At 53.9% G+C, this 12,835-nt stretch overlaps 5 protein-coding genes across 5 annotated transcripts; 2 read left to right on the top strand and 3 right to left on the bottom strand.

Moving 5' to 3' along the window:
- Positions 1 to 521: 521 nt before the first annotated feature.
- Positions 522 to 2,282, top strand: WHR41_05229 (uncharacterized protein; the record flags this gene model as incomplete). Its single annotated transcript, XM_069373834.1, has 1 exon — positions 522 to 2,282. One exon carries the CDS (start codon positions 522 to 524, stop codon positions 2,280 to 2,282), a length of 1,761 nt encoding a protein of 586 aa, XP_069229664.1.
- A 286-nt stretch (positions 2,283 to 2,568) lies between these two features.
- On the bottom strand, positions 2,569 to 3,956 carry WHR41_05228 (uncharacterized protein). Its single transcript, XM_069373833.1, has 4 exons — positions 3,777 to 3,956; positions 3,437 to 3,670; positions 2,962 to 3,382; positions 2,569 to 2,891 (listed from the first exon to the last, which is right to left on the bottom strand). The coding sequence occupies exons 1-4, from the start codon at positions 3,915 to 3,917 to the stop codon at positions 2,713 to 2,715; spliced, it is 975 nt and encodes a 324-aa protein (XP_069229665.1). The 5' UTR covers positions 3,918 to 3,956; the 3' UTR covers positions 2,569 to 2,712.
- Positions 3,957 to 6,497: 2,541 nt separating this feature from the next.
- WHR41_05227 (uncharacterized protein) lies at positions 6,498 to 7,816 on the bottom strand. The gene is made up of 3 exons (XM_069373832.1): positions 7,389 to 7,816; positions 7,076 to 7,335; positions 6,498 to 7,021 (listed from the first exon to the last, which is right to left on the bottom strand). Exons 1-3 carry the CDS (start codon positions 7,563 to 7,565, stop codon positions 6,703 to 6,705), a joined length of 756 nt encoding a protein of 251 aa, XP_069229662.1. The 5' UTR covers positions 7,566 to 7,816; the 3' UTR covers positions 6,498 to 6,702.
- Positions 7,817 to 8,272: 456 nt separating this feature from the next.
- WHR41_05226 (uncharacterized protein) lies at positions 8,273 to 9,738 on the bottom strand (the record flags this gene model as incomplete). The annotated part of the gene is made up of 1 exon (XM_069373831.1): positions 8,273 to 9,738. Exon 1 carries the CDS (start codon positions 9,692 to 9,694, stop codon positions 8,273 to 8,275), a length of 1,422 nt encoding a protein of 473 aa, XP_069229663.1. The 5' UTR covers positions 9,695 to 9,738.
- A 166-nt stretch (positions 9,739 to 9,904) lies between these two features.
- Positions 9,905 to 12,638, top strand: WHR41_05225 (uncharacterized protein). The gene is made up of 2 exons (XM_069373830.1): positions 9,905 to 11,027; positions 11,081 to 12,638. Exons 1-2 carry the CDS (start codon positions 10,119 to 10,121, stop codon positions 12,386 to 12,388), a joined length of 2,217 nt encoding a protein of 738 aa, XP_069229660.1. The 5' UTR covers positions 9,905 to 10,118; the 3' UTR covers positions 12,389 to 12,638.
- Positions 12,639 to 12,835: the final 197 nt, after the last annotated feature.

Below are 12,835 nucleotides of genomic sequence, written 5' to 3'. Positions count from 1 at the left end.
AGGCGTCAGATCTCTCACGCTTAACGAGAGCGCGCGCTGACCAGCACGACGCTTCTCATGCAATCACTACAGCCCGCCACTGCGACGGTGCCGTGCAGCTGTGTCGCGCGCGGCTGTCCGGGTCCACTGCCATACTTTGCGTGGTCTCAGGAGCTACCACTGAGTCCACAACGGCCCAGCTATACGTCGCAACCGCTACTACTTCCCTGGGCATTCGGACTGCCGGCGCAGTTGGCGGCGTGGGGCGTGCTCGAGGCTGGGTACCGTTGACAGGTTCGTACCTCTCGCACGTCCACGTCCCTATTATGTAGGTAGATCTTCCCGTCGCTGTTGCACCCGTTTCTCTTCATCACACGCGCGCGCGACCAGTTCGTTCTGTTCGTCTGCAACCTCGCTCCTTTGCTGCATTGCCTGCAGCTCACACTCGTTCATTCTTTGTCGTGAGCTTTCGACACTGCCGCTCACTCCTCAACTTAAACCGATTCTGCTTTTTTACTCATTCTTCCCTTAATATCGCAATCATGTTCAGTCTCCGGCAGGCCGGTCTTCTTTTCGCGGTCACCAACATCGCATCCGCCTTTCCAGCACAGGCTCTTCCCGGAATCCAGCGCCGTCAGGCGGAGAATGGCACCTTCATAGAGACCAAAGGAGTTACCGACGGCCAACTAGGATTCCGCAAAGAGATCCACGAGCTGCAGAGGGACGCGGATGCTTGGAACATGTACTTGCTCGGTCTCTCACGGTTCAAGGATGTTGATGGCCTCGACCCGACGTCTTTCTACCAGATTGCCGCCATTCACGGGCAACCGTACGTCGCATGGGACAATGTTGGCCAGTGTGACGATTGCCAACCTGCGGGCTACTGCACTCACCAGTCGACTCTTTTCCCCACATGGCACCGCGCTTACCTGGCGCTGTTCGAGCAATCCCTTGTGAACAATGCGATCATTGTCGCAGAGCAATACACTGGAGAGGACCGCGACCGCTATATGCAAGCTGCCCAAAACCTCAGGATCCCTTTCTGGGACTGGGCCGCCCTTCCCGCTGAGGGCGAGAACCCGTTCCCCCAGATGTTCACTGATGAGAGCGTGTTCGTCAACTCCCCCAACGGTCCCATGAACATCTCGAACCCTCTCCTCGGCTACACGTTCAAGGAGGATGAGGAGCACAGCTTCATCGACGGCGACCAGACTCAGCGCAAGCCCACTTTCACACAGGACAACCGCAAGCAGCTTCGCTCCGACCTTTGGACCACTCTTTCTTCTGACCAGACCTACAACGCGTTCAGCACCGAGGCTCTTGCCGCTGACAATGGCGACTTCAACCCCAGCAGCTTGGAGGCTCTCCACGACAACATCCACGTCCTGACTGGCGGGCACATGGCAATCGTGCCTCAGGCCGCCTACGACCCCGTTTTCTGGCTGCACCATACTAACGTCGACCGCATCTTTGCGATCTACCAAGCAGCTTACCCCGAGAAGTGGCTAGTAGAGACCGCCGAGGTTGGTTCTACCATGTGGTACTCCTCCGGCACCGTCAAGGACTCTACCTCGGAGCTGCAGCCCTTCCACCAAACTTCTGACGGCGAATACTGGATCTCTGACAACCTGCGCGACACCAAGACCTTCAACTACGTCTACAGCGATCTGAACAGCCAGGGCGCTCCCCAGCTCATCAACTCCCTCTACGCGGACCAGGGCCAAAACTTCCAAGCCGGCAGCGACGAGAAGGGCAGCCTCAGCAAGCGCGTTGGCGACGCTGACTCTCTCGGCGGCTACGTTGACAACCTGCTCAACCCGCCTCTTCTCAACGGCAAGACCACCGAGTATATTGCCAGCATTGAAGTGGATGCCATGCGCATGAACGGCTCTTTCACCCTCTTCCTCTTCGACGGGTCTTTCAACGAAGAGGACGCCTCGAACTGGCAGTGCGAGGAGAACTTGATCGGCTCTCACGGCTTCTTCGCCTCCCCCACCCCCATGGAAACCGACAGCAAAGTGCGTGCTGGCATCTCCATCACCAGCATCCTCTTCTCGCGCTCCCTCGCTGGCTTCCTCGACAATCTGACCAACGGCGGCGTCTCCTCGTACCTCAAGGACCGCATCGACTGGCGCGTCGTCACCGCCGATGGCTGCATCAAGGAGGCCAAGGACGTCCCCGGCTTGCACGTCAAGGTTGTCGCGTCTGAGGTCGAGATCCCCGACGACAAGAACACTCTGCCCAAGTGGGGCGCATTCGACATCCTGCACGAGATCACCGATGGGAAGAACCAGTGCGCGTAAGCGTGCTGCGTGAACGGAAAAGTGAAAAGTTCCGTGTTCACCCCATCGGGGACGGGAGAGGCGCCATTTCATAACTACGTCTTCCCCCCCTCGCTGCATGATTTAATGACCGTCCCTTTTGCTGCCGTCATTGCGCCGGACCACTTGTGTCTCTTTCTTATTTCGTTTTTTGTCGGATACCCCTCCCAGAATCTCAGAACGGCCTCAGATTTCTCCAGTTTCCTCGAGCAAAAAAGCAATGCATTGTTATTGTTGTGTGCAGTAATCGAGGAGGGGATTCGGGGGTCTTGTTTCCTTTCTTCTTTTTCTCTTGTTCATACTTTGGGTACATATTATACAATAAATTGCAGCCAGATTACTTGTACATTTCCATTCGTGAGCGTGTTCTTCACATTCGCCATAAAGCTCTTAGATCAGCAAGGTAGCTTTCTTAAATTTCCAACAGTGTCCTCAAATCCTGTGCCAGCTTCGTAAACGCCGCGGCCTGCGGCGAGTTCGGGCTGCCAACAATAGTAGGCTTGCCAGCGTCCGCGTCCGAGCAGATCTGGGGGTGCAATGGAATGTCGCCCAGCAGATTGATGCCGAGCTCCTCGCACTTCTTCTTCGCGCCTGGACAGAAAAATCGTCAGCACCTAGAGCTTGCGCCATAAGAGAATTACAAAGAAAGTTCAAACCCTACCATCAAGCCCAAAAACATCGTGCTCGTGCCCACAATTCGTACATACGAACGCGCTCATATTCTGCACCATGCCCAGAACCCTCGTCTTCGTCTTCTCGAAGAACTGCACGCCCCTCACCGCATCCCTCAGCGCCAGATCCTGCGGCGTCGACACCACCACCGCGCCCGCGAGCTCCACGCTCTGCGTGATCGTCAACTGCACGTCGCCCGTGCCGGGCGGCAGGTCGAGGACCAAGAGGTCGAGTTTGGGCCACGCGACGTCGAAGAGCAGCTGATTCATGGCTTTTTGTACCATCAGGCCGCGCCACGCGATTGGCGAGTCTTGCGGCACGAGGAAGCCCATGGACATTGCTTTGAGGCCGTAGGAGGTTAGCGGGAGGAGGTGGTTGTTTTCGTCGAGGGCGGGTTCTAGGCCCTCGAGCTGCGAGGAGGTCAGTCTTCAATGAGCGTTGAGTGGATTCATCGCGAGGCGCACATTGAGAAGCGTTGGTATGCTCGGGCCGTAGATGTCCGTGTCAAGGATGCCAGTGGCGATACCTTGTCGGGCGCAGGCGAGGGCGATGTTAGTGGCGATGGTGCTTTTGCCGACGCCGCCTTTGGCACTGCTGACTGCGATAACTCTCGATACGTTGGCGATAGGGCGTTTCTCTGGGAGGCCGCGCTTCATGCGGGCGGCGAGGTTTGGGGGCGTGCCAGAACGTGGTAATCCCTAAAATAATGTAAGTCATGCATACAGTAGACCTTTGAGTCCAACACTGAAAGACACAATATCGTCTGCTGTATTGTATGCTCTAACGTCCATGTTATTCACTTACCAAAGGATTCTCGTGGCTGCAAGCTATGCTGCTAGCCGAAAAATTTCGCTTTGACGGACATCTTTCATATATTTGACATCGGAGCGCGACAGTTAGGCTATTCAATTTCGAAGCTGGACTTCGAATGAGAAGATTAGACATGGTTATTCTGATTGGTTCGATGATTCTGCGAGCGTGAGCTACGTGAAGGGAAATGAGGGTTAAGACGACGTTCAACGCCAAGAGCGGGCGTCACTTCACCATCAGTGCCACCCTCCATGACTGCGCTCCCATCCAACAACAACAAATTATCAAAATCATCACATTCATGAGCACATGCGCCAGGAAAGAGAACTCCGGGTATGTGCAATGGTCAAGCGATCTCTTCCGCGACATTCGGTTGACTGCGGCGCCTCAAATGCGAGAAGGTGACGATGACAGTTACTGAATGCATATGAGCTTGATATCAGACTCTAAGTACACCCAGTAACCCAATACACTATTCGAACCAATTCAATTTCCATAACAAATCAGACTCCCGAATGGCTTTCATCAAGTCATTAGATAGGTATTGGTTTTGGCGTTAATGAAGACAGCCTTAAGACAGCCTCCTTCCACGGCCCTTGCTACCGTTGCCAGAGTCTGGCGACCCGATGCCGCGATAAGGATCCTTCTCCGAATACGGAGGGGGCGAACCGTAATTGTTGGAATTGGTGGTCGGAAGGCGCTTCGACGAAGAGCCTGGACGGCTCGGGCAAAGATGTGAGCATACCATGCAGTGGCAGTGCGGGCATGGTGTCCATGTGCTATCGTGGCCTGGCATTGCGCTAGATGCTCGTTGAGTATTACTCACGAAGGTGATGAGAAGTTGAGGTCTTGTGCAGTGGCTTAATTGAAATGCTCGTTGCTTTTGTTCGGTTCGTTGCGCTGAGCGGAAGGGTGGCATGTGTTGGTGTTACAACTTTGCGCAAATTGGAATTCTTTTTATACGAGAACAAGAAAAGCAGTTCACTGCTGCGGGGGGAAATATACGGGCATTGCCCATCCTTCGCCTGCAAGAAATGGTCATGGGGGCGGAGAAATGTTCTTCACGTAGAGCAAGACCGTCATTTTGAGACTTTCGCACCGCCATGCAAGAAAATGTTTCCATGCAACGTAGGTATCTAACAATTCGATCAGTCAGAACCTGGAAAACCATGCCCGTGTGACTCAAGGTATGTGGTCATCGTTCTATGACCCAGGTCTGAGAGTCGTCATGAGATAACATCTATCATTCACGGTGACCGTTTGCTGGGCCGCGCATTACATACATGGATATTATATAAGAACCATGAGGCAGGGTAATTACTTTGGGAGAACCGCACAACGTTCAAGCATCTATTATGTATCCTAACACCAACACCGGAGGTCAGCAACCGCACGACCGATATTCCCAGTATACGCAGCAGAATAACCAACATACCCAATCTCCGCAACCAGTATTATATCAAAATCATCAACAAGCATATGTCGCCGGAAGTGGTACCCCGATGGCAAGCGCCCCTGGATATTATCAACAGCCGCAAAAACATCAAGCAAACGCTGCAGGGCAATGGCAAATTGGACCTACTGACTCTACCACTACCACAACGACGACGACGACGACGACGACGACGTCGAGCAAAATTCAACAGGCGCAGCAATATGCACAGATCCAGCAGCCTCCACAACAACAGTTTATTGCAAACTATACGAACGTGGCCCAGACATTACCTCCACCACCGTCTCCGCAGCAAATTGTGGTACAGTCGACAACAAACCACGCTCAGCTGATGCCATCCTCACCATTGCCCATGCCTACTCTGCTGCCTCCACCGGTTCAGCAAAATGCAATGCAGTCAACATCGAACTACTCGCAATTGAGGCACCACACATCACCGCCTATGCCAGCCCCTTTACCTCCACCTGTCCAACAAACCACGATCAAGACAACGGTGAATTACACTCAACTTCTGCAAACTGCACCTCCGCCCGAACCAGCTCCACAAGCAGGCCAGCAAAGTACTACGAAGACGACCGTAGAATATTCTAATCTAATGACGGCTGCACCTCCAACTCCACCGCCTCAGCAGCAGGCTATGGCGCAGTCAACAATGCAATTCTCTCAGCTGATGCAATCTGCGCCACCAGCACTGCTCCATGCTGTGACTCAACTCCCTGCACAGTCGCAGCATACCACAACCAGCACAAAAGTTGTTAAGCAATCTATGAGAGCCCAGCAGCCCCTGCCCAGCAACACCAGCACGAGGACGAGCACGACAACATTCCAAGCGGTTCACGGCAGCGCTTCCCGGCAAACCGCTGCAGCGAAAGGATCCGACGAACTGCAACGCTTTGATACCATGGTACAGGAGTGGCTGGGGCAGTACAGCGCCACGTGCCCAATGGGCTACTGGTGGGACGCGACCAAGGAGGGGTACCTATGCCGGGGGTTCAGCCACCTGGTGACGCACGATGAGGTTGAAAAGATGCTGAAGGGGGAGAGACCTGAAGGACCGCAGATTGAGAGGGTCAACACTTCGTTCACGAGGTCGGTGACGCCGGATTACACCGGTGACCCGAACAAGGATTTTTTGGATGAAGAGTATCGAAATTTGAGATGGGCGATTGAAGCAGCCAAAGAAATTTATGGCAGGCATGGAGTCGACGGTGGAAATAACAAGGCGGGAATGAGTGGAATGGGCAGAAGGAGAAGACGGTAGGTCTGTGATCGGAATGCCAATTGATGGAGCTGGCGGCTGTTTACCTGCATTGGATTTTATGTTTAGAGTAACGAATTCAACTGCCACCTACCCAAGCAAGCAAATGGTGTGACGTAGATAGAAGGGGTCGCAGATGTCTGTTAAAATGGAGCAATCGCGATAGATAGAGCGACGCTCCATCGCCCGCATTTGATTGCACAAGCATATCATCTCCTCTCCTCGTGCCCACCATAATACCTCGTATCGTCATAATCAAACTGCCCCTCAGGCACAGCATAGCCATGCCTCTGGCCACTCTGCTCACTGTAAGGTCCCATACTGGGTCTGGGCGCCTCCCAAGCATCACTGTCCCTGGGCTCAGCAATACCGCCTGAGCCGTAGCTAGGACCGTCATCAGTGAAAGGACCCCGAGGCGCACCAGATTCCTGGGGCTTGGTGTCGAGGTCGTGCAGGCGGTACATGCCACGCTTGTTGTTCTTGCGGCGAACGTAGAAGTCTAGGCAGAGAGCTGCTAGGGTTGAGACGCTGGAGAATGTAAGCTAAAGCCATGAAATGAGAGAGAGATTTTGAGAGACCCACGTTCCAAGAAATGCAAAGGTGAACAGGGCCTTGTAGATTCTGCAGACCATGATGCCTGCATCTTCTTGCCAGTGCTCAACGTCACAGTAATGCGACAGTGTCGGACTCATATACCAGGTGAGTAGACTCCAGCTGACGACCCAGAGGACTGACAAAAAGCCATTCACGGCGATGTTGAAGTCCGGTTTCAGGCCGACAAAGCAGTGCAGTACGATAGTGACAGCCAGAGCAGCGACTGAGAATAACGAAGATGCCATAAGCTGCATACGCAGTCAGTACAAGAGCAATCTCGGAACAAGGAAATTGACTATACCAGGATGAAAGTCCACGGTGTTTGCCAGTGGTCGTGCGTAAGATGCCACATGAAAAAGCTCATAATGCCTCCCACGATCAGACTGGCCAGCAGCTGGCCGAAACGAAGTAGGTGGAATGGCACACGCGGGTAGTGTGAAGGCGCAGTTTTCGCGCGACGAGAAGATGGTTGGAACATGATGGCGGTTTATCTATGTTTCCTCGTGGGCAAAGTCGCCGGAGTGTTTCTATGGGCCTGACTTGAGTACTGCGTTCTACGCTGTGTGGCAACAGGATAAACGAATGTACTTGCGCTCAGCGCAGGACTATAAGTTGGCAGGAGAAATGACGAGGATGCCAAAATGATGGAGGATGCGTCCAGACGCGCGAGGGACGACAAAGATGAGGTGTGGTGTACTGGCCTGCCCAGACCAGGCTGAGAGTGGGTGGGAGCTGAAGGCGTTCTGCGCGTGTTCCAAAAACAGCAGCAAGCGGGGACGCCATCAATTTGACACGAGCCAATGCACGTCGAGATATTCCGCCAGAGCGCTGAGTATGGACCATGAATCAAAGCAGATATTGTTTATTGGATGCCTTTCACTTTCCTCGCAGAATCAAATAGCTAACAACGAAGTCCTTCCGTAAGCAAGCCATGCGGAACTCCACCCAGACAGATTCTGAACATCGTCGCCCCCAGGCCTCTAGTTGCGCTAACGAGTGCTAGACCAGCCTCAAATGCTTCGCTTAATTTCAGCTCTCTGTCTTTGAAGCGAAGGATGGACTAGTCACGGTGCATTGAATGTTGATGCCCAGCCAGACTTCTTCTGTACGGTACGACGCGATGCAAATGGATTGGGTATCTAACTTATTTCTACACACGCTCTGAATTTCCTGTTGTCGGAACAATCAACCACTAGCTTTGGGTGCCTCGATCTTGGAAGAGCGCTTGCCAGTAAACATCTTCTTCAGCTTCCGCAACCTCGATTCTCTCTCCTTGTCCTGACGCGCAATTTCCTCTCTGCTCGGCTTTGGCCGTTCCACTTCCGGACTATCGGGTACCTGCACATCCTGACCCACGCCATTCTGTTCATCGGATCTCCGCCGCTGTTCACGCGCGTAAGTAGAAACCACGCGGTGCAGGATTTGACAAGCGTTCAGCTCTGCGAAGTTGCCAGTAGCCTTTTGAGAGGCCGCATTGCGCCAAGGGCAGTGTTCGCGGTGCATCTCGACCAGGTCGACTGTGGCAACCTCGTCGGCCTCGTCGTCTGAAGTGTCGTGCTTGCCGGGTTTGTATCCAGGTTGATACATCCAGAGCCCGATCCGTTGGAAGCAGGTATCGCAGTGCAGGAGATCCGCACGAAACTCGATTGAGCCGCGCCAGCCATGCAGTGCGATATCCAAGGCCTTGGCTTTCAAGGCCGCGTCTGCACTCGAGATCGGTAGAACACTGGTTGGAAGTTCCGCGACCAGTCTTTCGGTGGAGAGAAAGTTCGCGTCGGCTGTGTTGATGGACTTGATTGTGATGTCTTTGATCGATTTCGAAACGCCGAGTAGGCATGTGTAGCGGTCGCTCAACTGTGGCATCCAGATAACAGGCCGAACGAGCGATAATCGATAAATGTCGTCCTTGCATGCAGCCTTCCTCCACAAACACGTTTGCGTGTGACCCTCGACGATCTCATCCTTGTACCGCTCGGCGAGCGCCTGCTCAAGTTCCGCCTCATCCACATCTTCCTCTTCGGCTTCGTCCGCGTCGGCGGCTGTGTCGTTCTCCAAAGCCTTCTTCACCACCGTGCCGATCGTGTCCAGCTTGACGACCACCCTCCTCTCACAGCCACCTCTGCAAGCGACCGTGTTTAAATCAACGCAGCTCCATCCTCGCTTCGCCCAATGCACCTCTCCAATAGCCTCAGGTTTAGGATGCCAGTAGCTGACTTTGCTGAAAGTCTTCAGACGAGCCAGAAACGACTCCTGCGACCAGGGCGAAAAGTTCGGGATCTGTTTATCGTCTCGCGGACGGTCGGCGAAAGTTGTTGACGCTGCGCTCGGCATTTTACGCGGAAGCGACGTTGTCGAGGAATTTGCGACGCGACCTAGACTCGACCCAAGGGTCGTCGAGAGAGATGTAGACGATGTGCTGGAGCGAAGGCGTTTCGCGGCGCGCTCGCTGGCGAGCTCCATCCTCTCGCGGGCAGTGAGCGGTGTTGTGCCATCGGCGCCGTTGGCTTTGTCTCGTTGCTGGGACGAGGGCAGGGTGTTTGAGGCGGCGGTGATGGAGTCGAGGAGTTTGTGGAATTTGCGCTTCGATGTTGCGATCGCCTCGGGCATGATTGCGTGGATCTGCCTCGAGGGACAGGATGTCGCTTGTGTTTGTTAGTTTAGGTGGAGCGATTGGCTTTGTTACGGGCAGTAGTGTTGCGGCATGAGCGAATAGACTCTGGGGTTGCAGTTTGTCTGGACGCCAGCGAGGGGTCCGTGCGTAAACGAACGCGATCCTTCATGCGCCTTGAGCGAAAGAGAGTGGTGACTCGTCATCCCAATGTAGATACGCAGCAGCGAGCATTGCGGGATCGATGGAGTACATCACTTGATGATTCTTTCCATTCTGGAGTTGCTTTCTGCCATCAGGAAAACACAGCCAGCCACACCCCTGGGAGGCGTTGAGGCTGCAGCTAGGGCACGCAGATACCGCCGAGCAACCAATTCGTCTGAAAATTGTCTCTCCGTCAGCTAGTGAGGGGACACAAGCAACATGGAAGATGCAGTAGAAGAAAAGCGCTCGCCGACAGGCAGCGAGCATCATGTCGGACGGCTAGCATGCCAGGCCTGTCAGCGCAAGAAGATCAAATGCGACCGCACATATCCTTGCGGGCAATGCACCAGGTCCAATTTGCACTGCAATCCAAGTACGCGCAAGCAGAGAGCGCGGCACGCTGGTAAACGTGGCGTCGACAGCGAACTCAAGAATAGGATCTCCAAGCTTGAAAGCCTGGTGGAGAGTCTCAGTGGTGACGTTGGCTCTGTGCATCCTTCCGGAGAATCAGAATCGACTGGCACGGACTCAAATCCTCCGCCGAAGAAGTATGGTTCAGAGGCGGTCCCATCTATGCGCAAATATGTGGCGAGTCCTTTCTGGTCTTCACTGACGAGCGAGGTACAAGCGCTTCGAGATGCACTGGAAGAAGACGAGCCTGAAGGAGATACGCCAGAGTCTGGGCCGCCCGATACACTCCCTCAGACGGCTTCGGAACTGAACATCGAATATGACTTGATTGTCTGCCCTCCAGGGCGGATCTATGTGATGCCTGGAGGCATGATGGAACCCACGGGGCAGGTGGCGAACCAGATCCTGGAAGCCTACCTCACCAACGTTGAGCCGATCTTCAGATTATTCCATACGCCGACCTTGACTTCATTCATGCGCGATGGCTCCTCTTACCTTGGACAGCCGTGGGACACCGCGGGGAATCAAGCACTTAAGCGCGCTGTGTGGTTTGCGGGCGTGAACTCGCTTTCAGAGCAGGAATGCCTTCAGATCACCGGCCAGGCGAAGACAGATTGTCTAAACCACTACAAACGCCTCGTCGGAATTTCGCTTGCTCAGGCAGACTTGGTGAACACTACCGACTTCGCAACGCTCCAAGCCTTTGTCACTTACCTCGTAAGCTTTTCGATCTTCTCTTTCATGTCGTACTTTTCTGACCTCTCTAATAGACCGCTTCGAGAACTAGTGATACCACTCGGCGCATGTGGACTCTTATGGCAGTGCTTGTACGAATTGCCACCGCTATGAATTTGCAACGAGCGGTCTCGAAATACTGTACATATTACACCCCTTTCCAGATCGAGCTCCGCCGGCGAATGTGGTGGCGTATTCGCTATTTGGACGTCTTCAGCTCAATCGACAGAGGCTCTGAATTACTCATCAGCTCGGACTCTTACACAGTTTCCCTTCCAACGCTCACAAATGACGACTTATTCGACGAGCATTCGACAGACATCCCGGTGCTCGAAGGCTGCGACACTGATATGAGCTTTGTCAACATGTGTTTTGATGCATGCAAGGCCATTGAAACTTTGCTCATGCCAGAACTCCATCCTGGCGGCGAGGTGTGGGAGAAGCGGCACAAGCTTGCGCTGGACTTTGGCACCCGCGCGGATACACAGTACATGCAGTACTTCAGCGCAGGAACGCCCTTCGACGCTTTCCGTCGAGCAGTCGGCGAGTCGATGAAGGCATCCATGGTCCTTCGCGCCATCCGACCTATGCAACGCCACGTCTCCACGCCTCCGCGAGTGGACTCGCCGTACGTCCTGCGAATGGCCATGGAAAATCTGCGCAGCTCTGAGATGATCTACAACACTAAAGAAGCTGACAGGTGGAAGTGGCAAATCTGGGTCCAATGGCACGCTCTCGCCGTGGCTCTCGCAGGACTTTCTTCGATCCGCGGCACGCCTCTCGCTGAGGAAACGTGGTACCTCGTCGAGCGCCAATACGAACGCTCCGCTAATTACGTCGCCGACAGCAAGAATGGCATGCTCTGGAAGCCAGTCGAAAAGCTCTACAAGAAAGCCGCCGCTTTCAGGAACGCAGCGCCCAAACCAATGCCTGCGGCACAACCAGAAACCCAACAAGCTCCCACTCTCGACACCACCACTGCGCCACCGGCTTTCGACGATGCCCTAGCAGTACCCAACATCCTCGCCCCAACCACAGACGCCTTCCAACCGACTTCGACCACTTTCGCCCCGACCTTCCCAAACTACAACTTCGGCCTCCCGGCCGCAGCCAGCCTCCCAATGGAGGACATGTCGCTCGGCAACGGCACGCTAAACACAACTCAAGATTTCTCTGCCGGGCTCGGAAATCTAGACAACCTAGCTACAGACCCGACTTGGGTAGATTGGGAGCAGATCATGAACGACTACGCGGACACCGGCGACATGATGGCCGGCGTGCAGGGGCAAACTTTCCCGTTTGGAGCGCAGAATGCTCAGAATGGAAATTTCACCAGTTGGTAGGGACAGAGGTGGCGAGATCGATTTGTTATGTGCTTAGGGGTTTAGTGTGCAGGGTGTTTTGAACGGTGTTTCGCGGATGACGTTTTTTATACCCCACTCAGGACGGACTGTTACTCTTTGTGGATGAATGTTTTGTTTAAGGGTTTACGGTTTGTTGGATCATTTGGTGATTACTTGTCACGGTTGTATGAAGACCAGCTATTTGCTTAGAGCTATCTCTGAAAACTTGAGTTTGATATCGATGCCTTCATTCAGCTACGCCTCGGTTGTGAGCCTTTGGCCTCGTCAGGATAGGTCCTGTCTGTCACTTGTTGTGAAGACAGCTGCGACGGCCACTTTCCGTCAGCATGATTCGTAATGATATTCGTAGCCTCTCGAAGGCTTCCCTTGTTTGATAGTGGAAAATGATGTGTTGGCCAGTATCTGTTGCCAGCCGAGAATGCTCAG

This window comes from Cladosporium halotolerans (genome assembly GCF_011745625.1).
Source record: "Cladosporium halotolerans strain TM138-S3 chromosome Unknown Sca14, whole genome shotgun sequence".
Taxonomy (NCBI): domain Eukaryota; kingdom Fungi; phylum Ascomycota; class Dothideomycetes; order Cladosporiales; family Cladosporiaceae; genus Cladosporium; species Cladosporium halotolerans.
The sequence above is the reverse complement of the archived record's forward strand: the minus strand, read 5'-3'. Positions and strand labels throughout refer to the sequence as shown.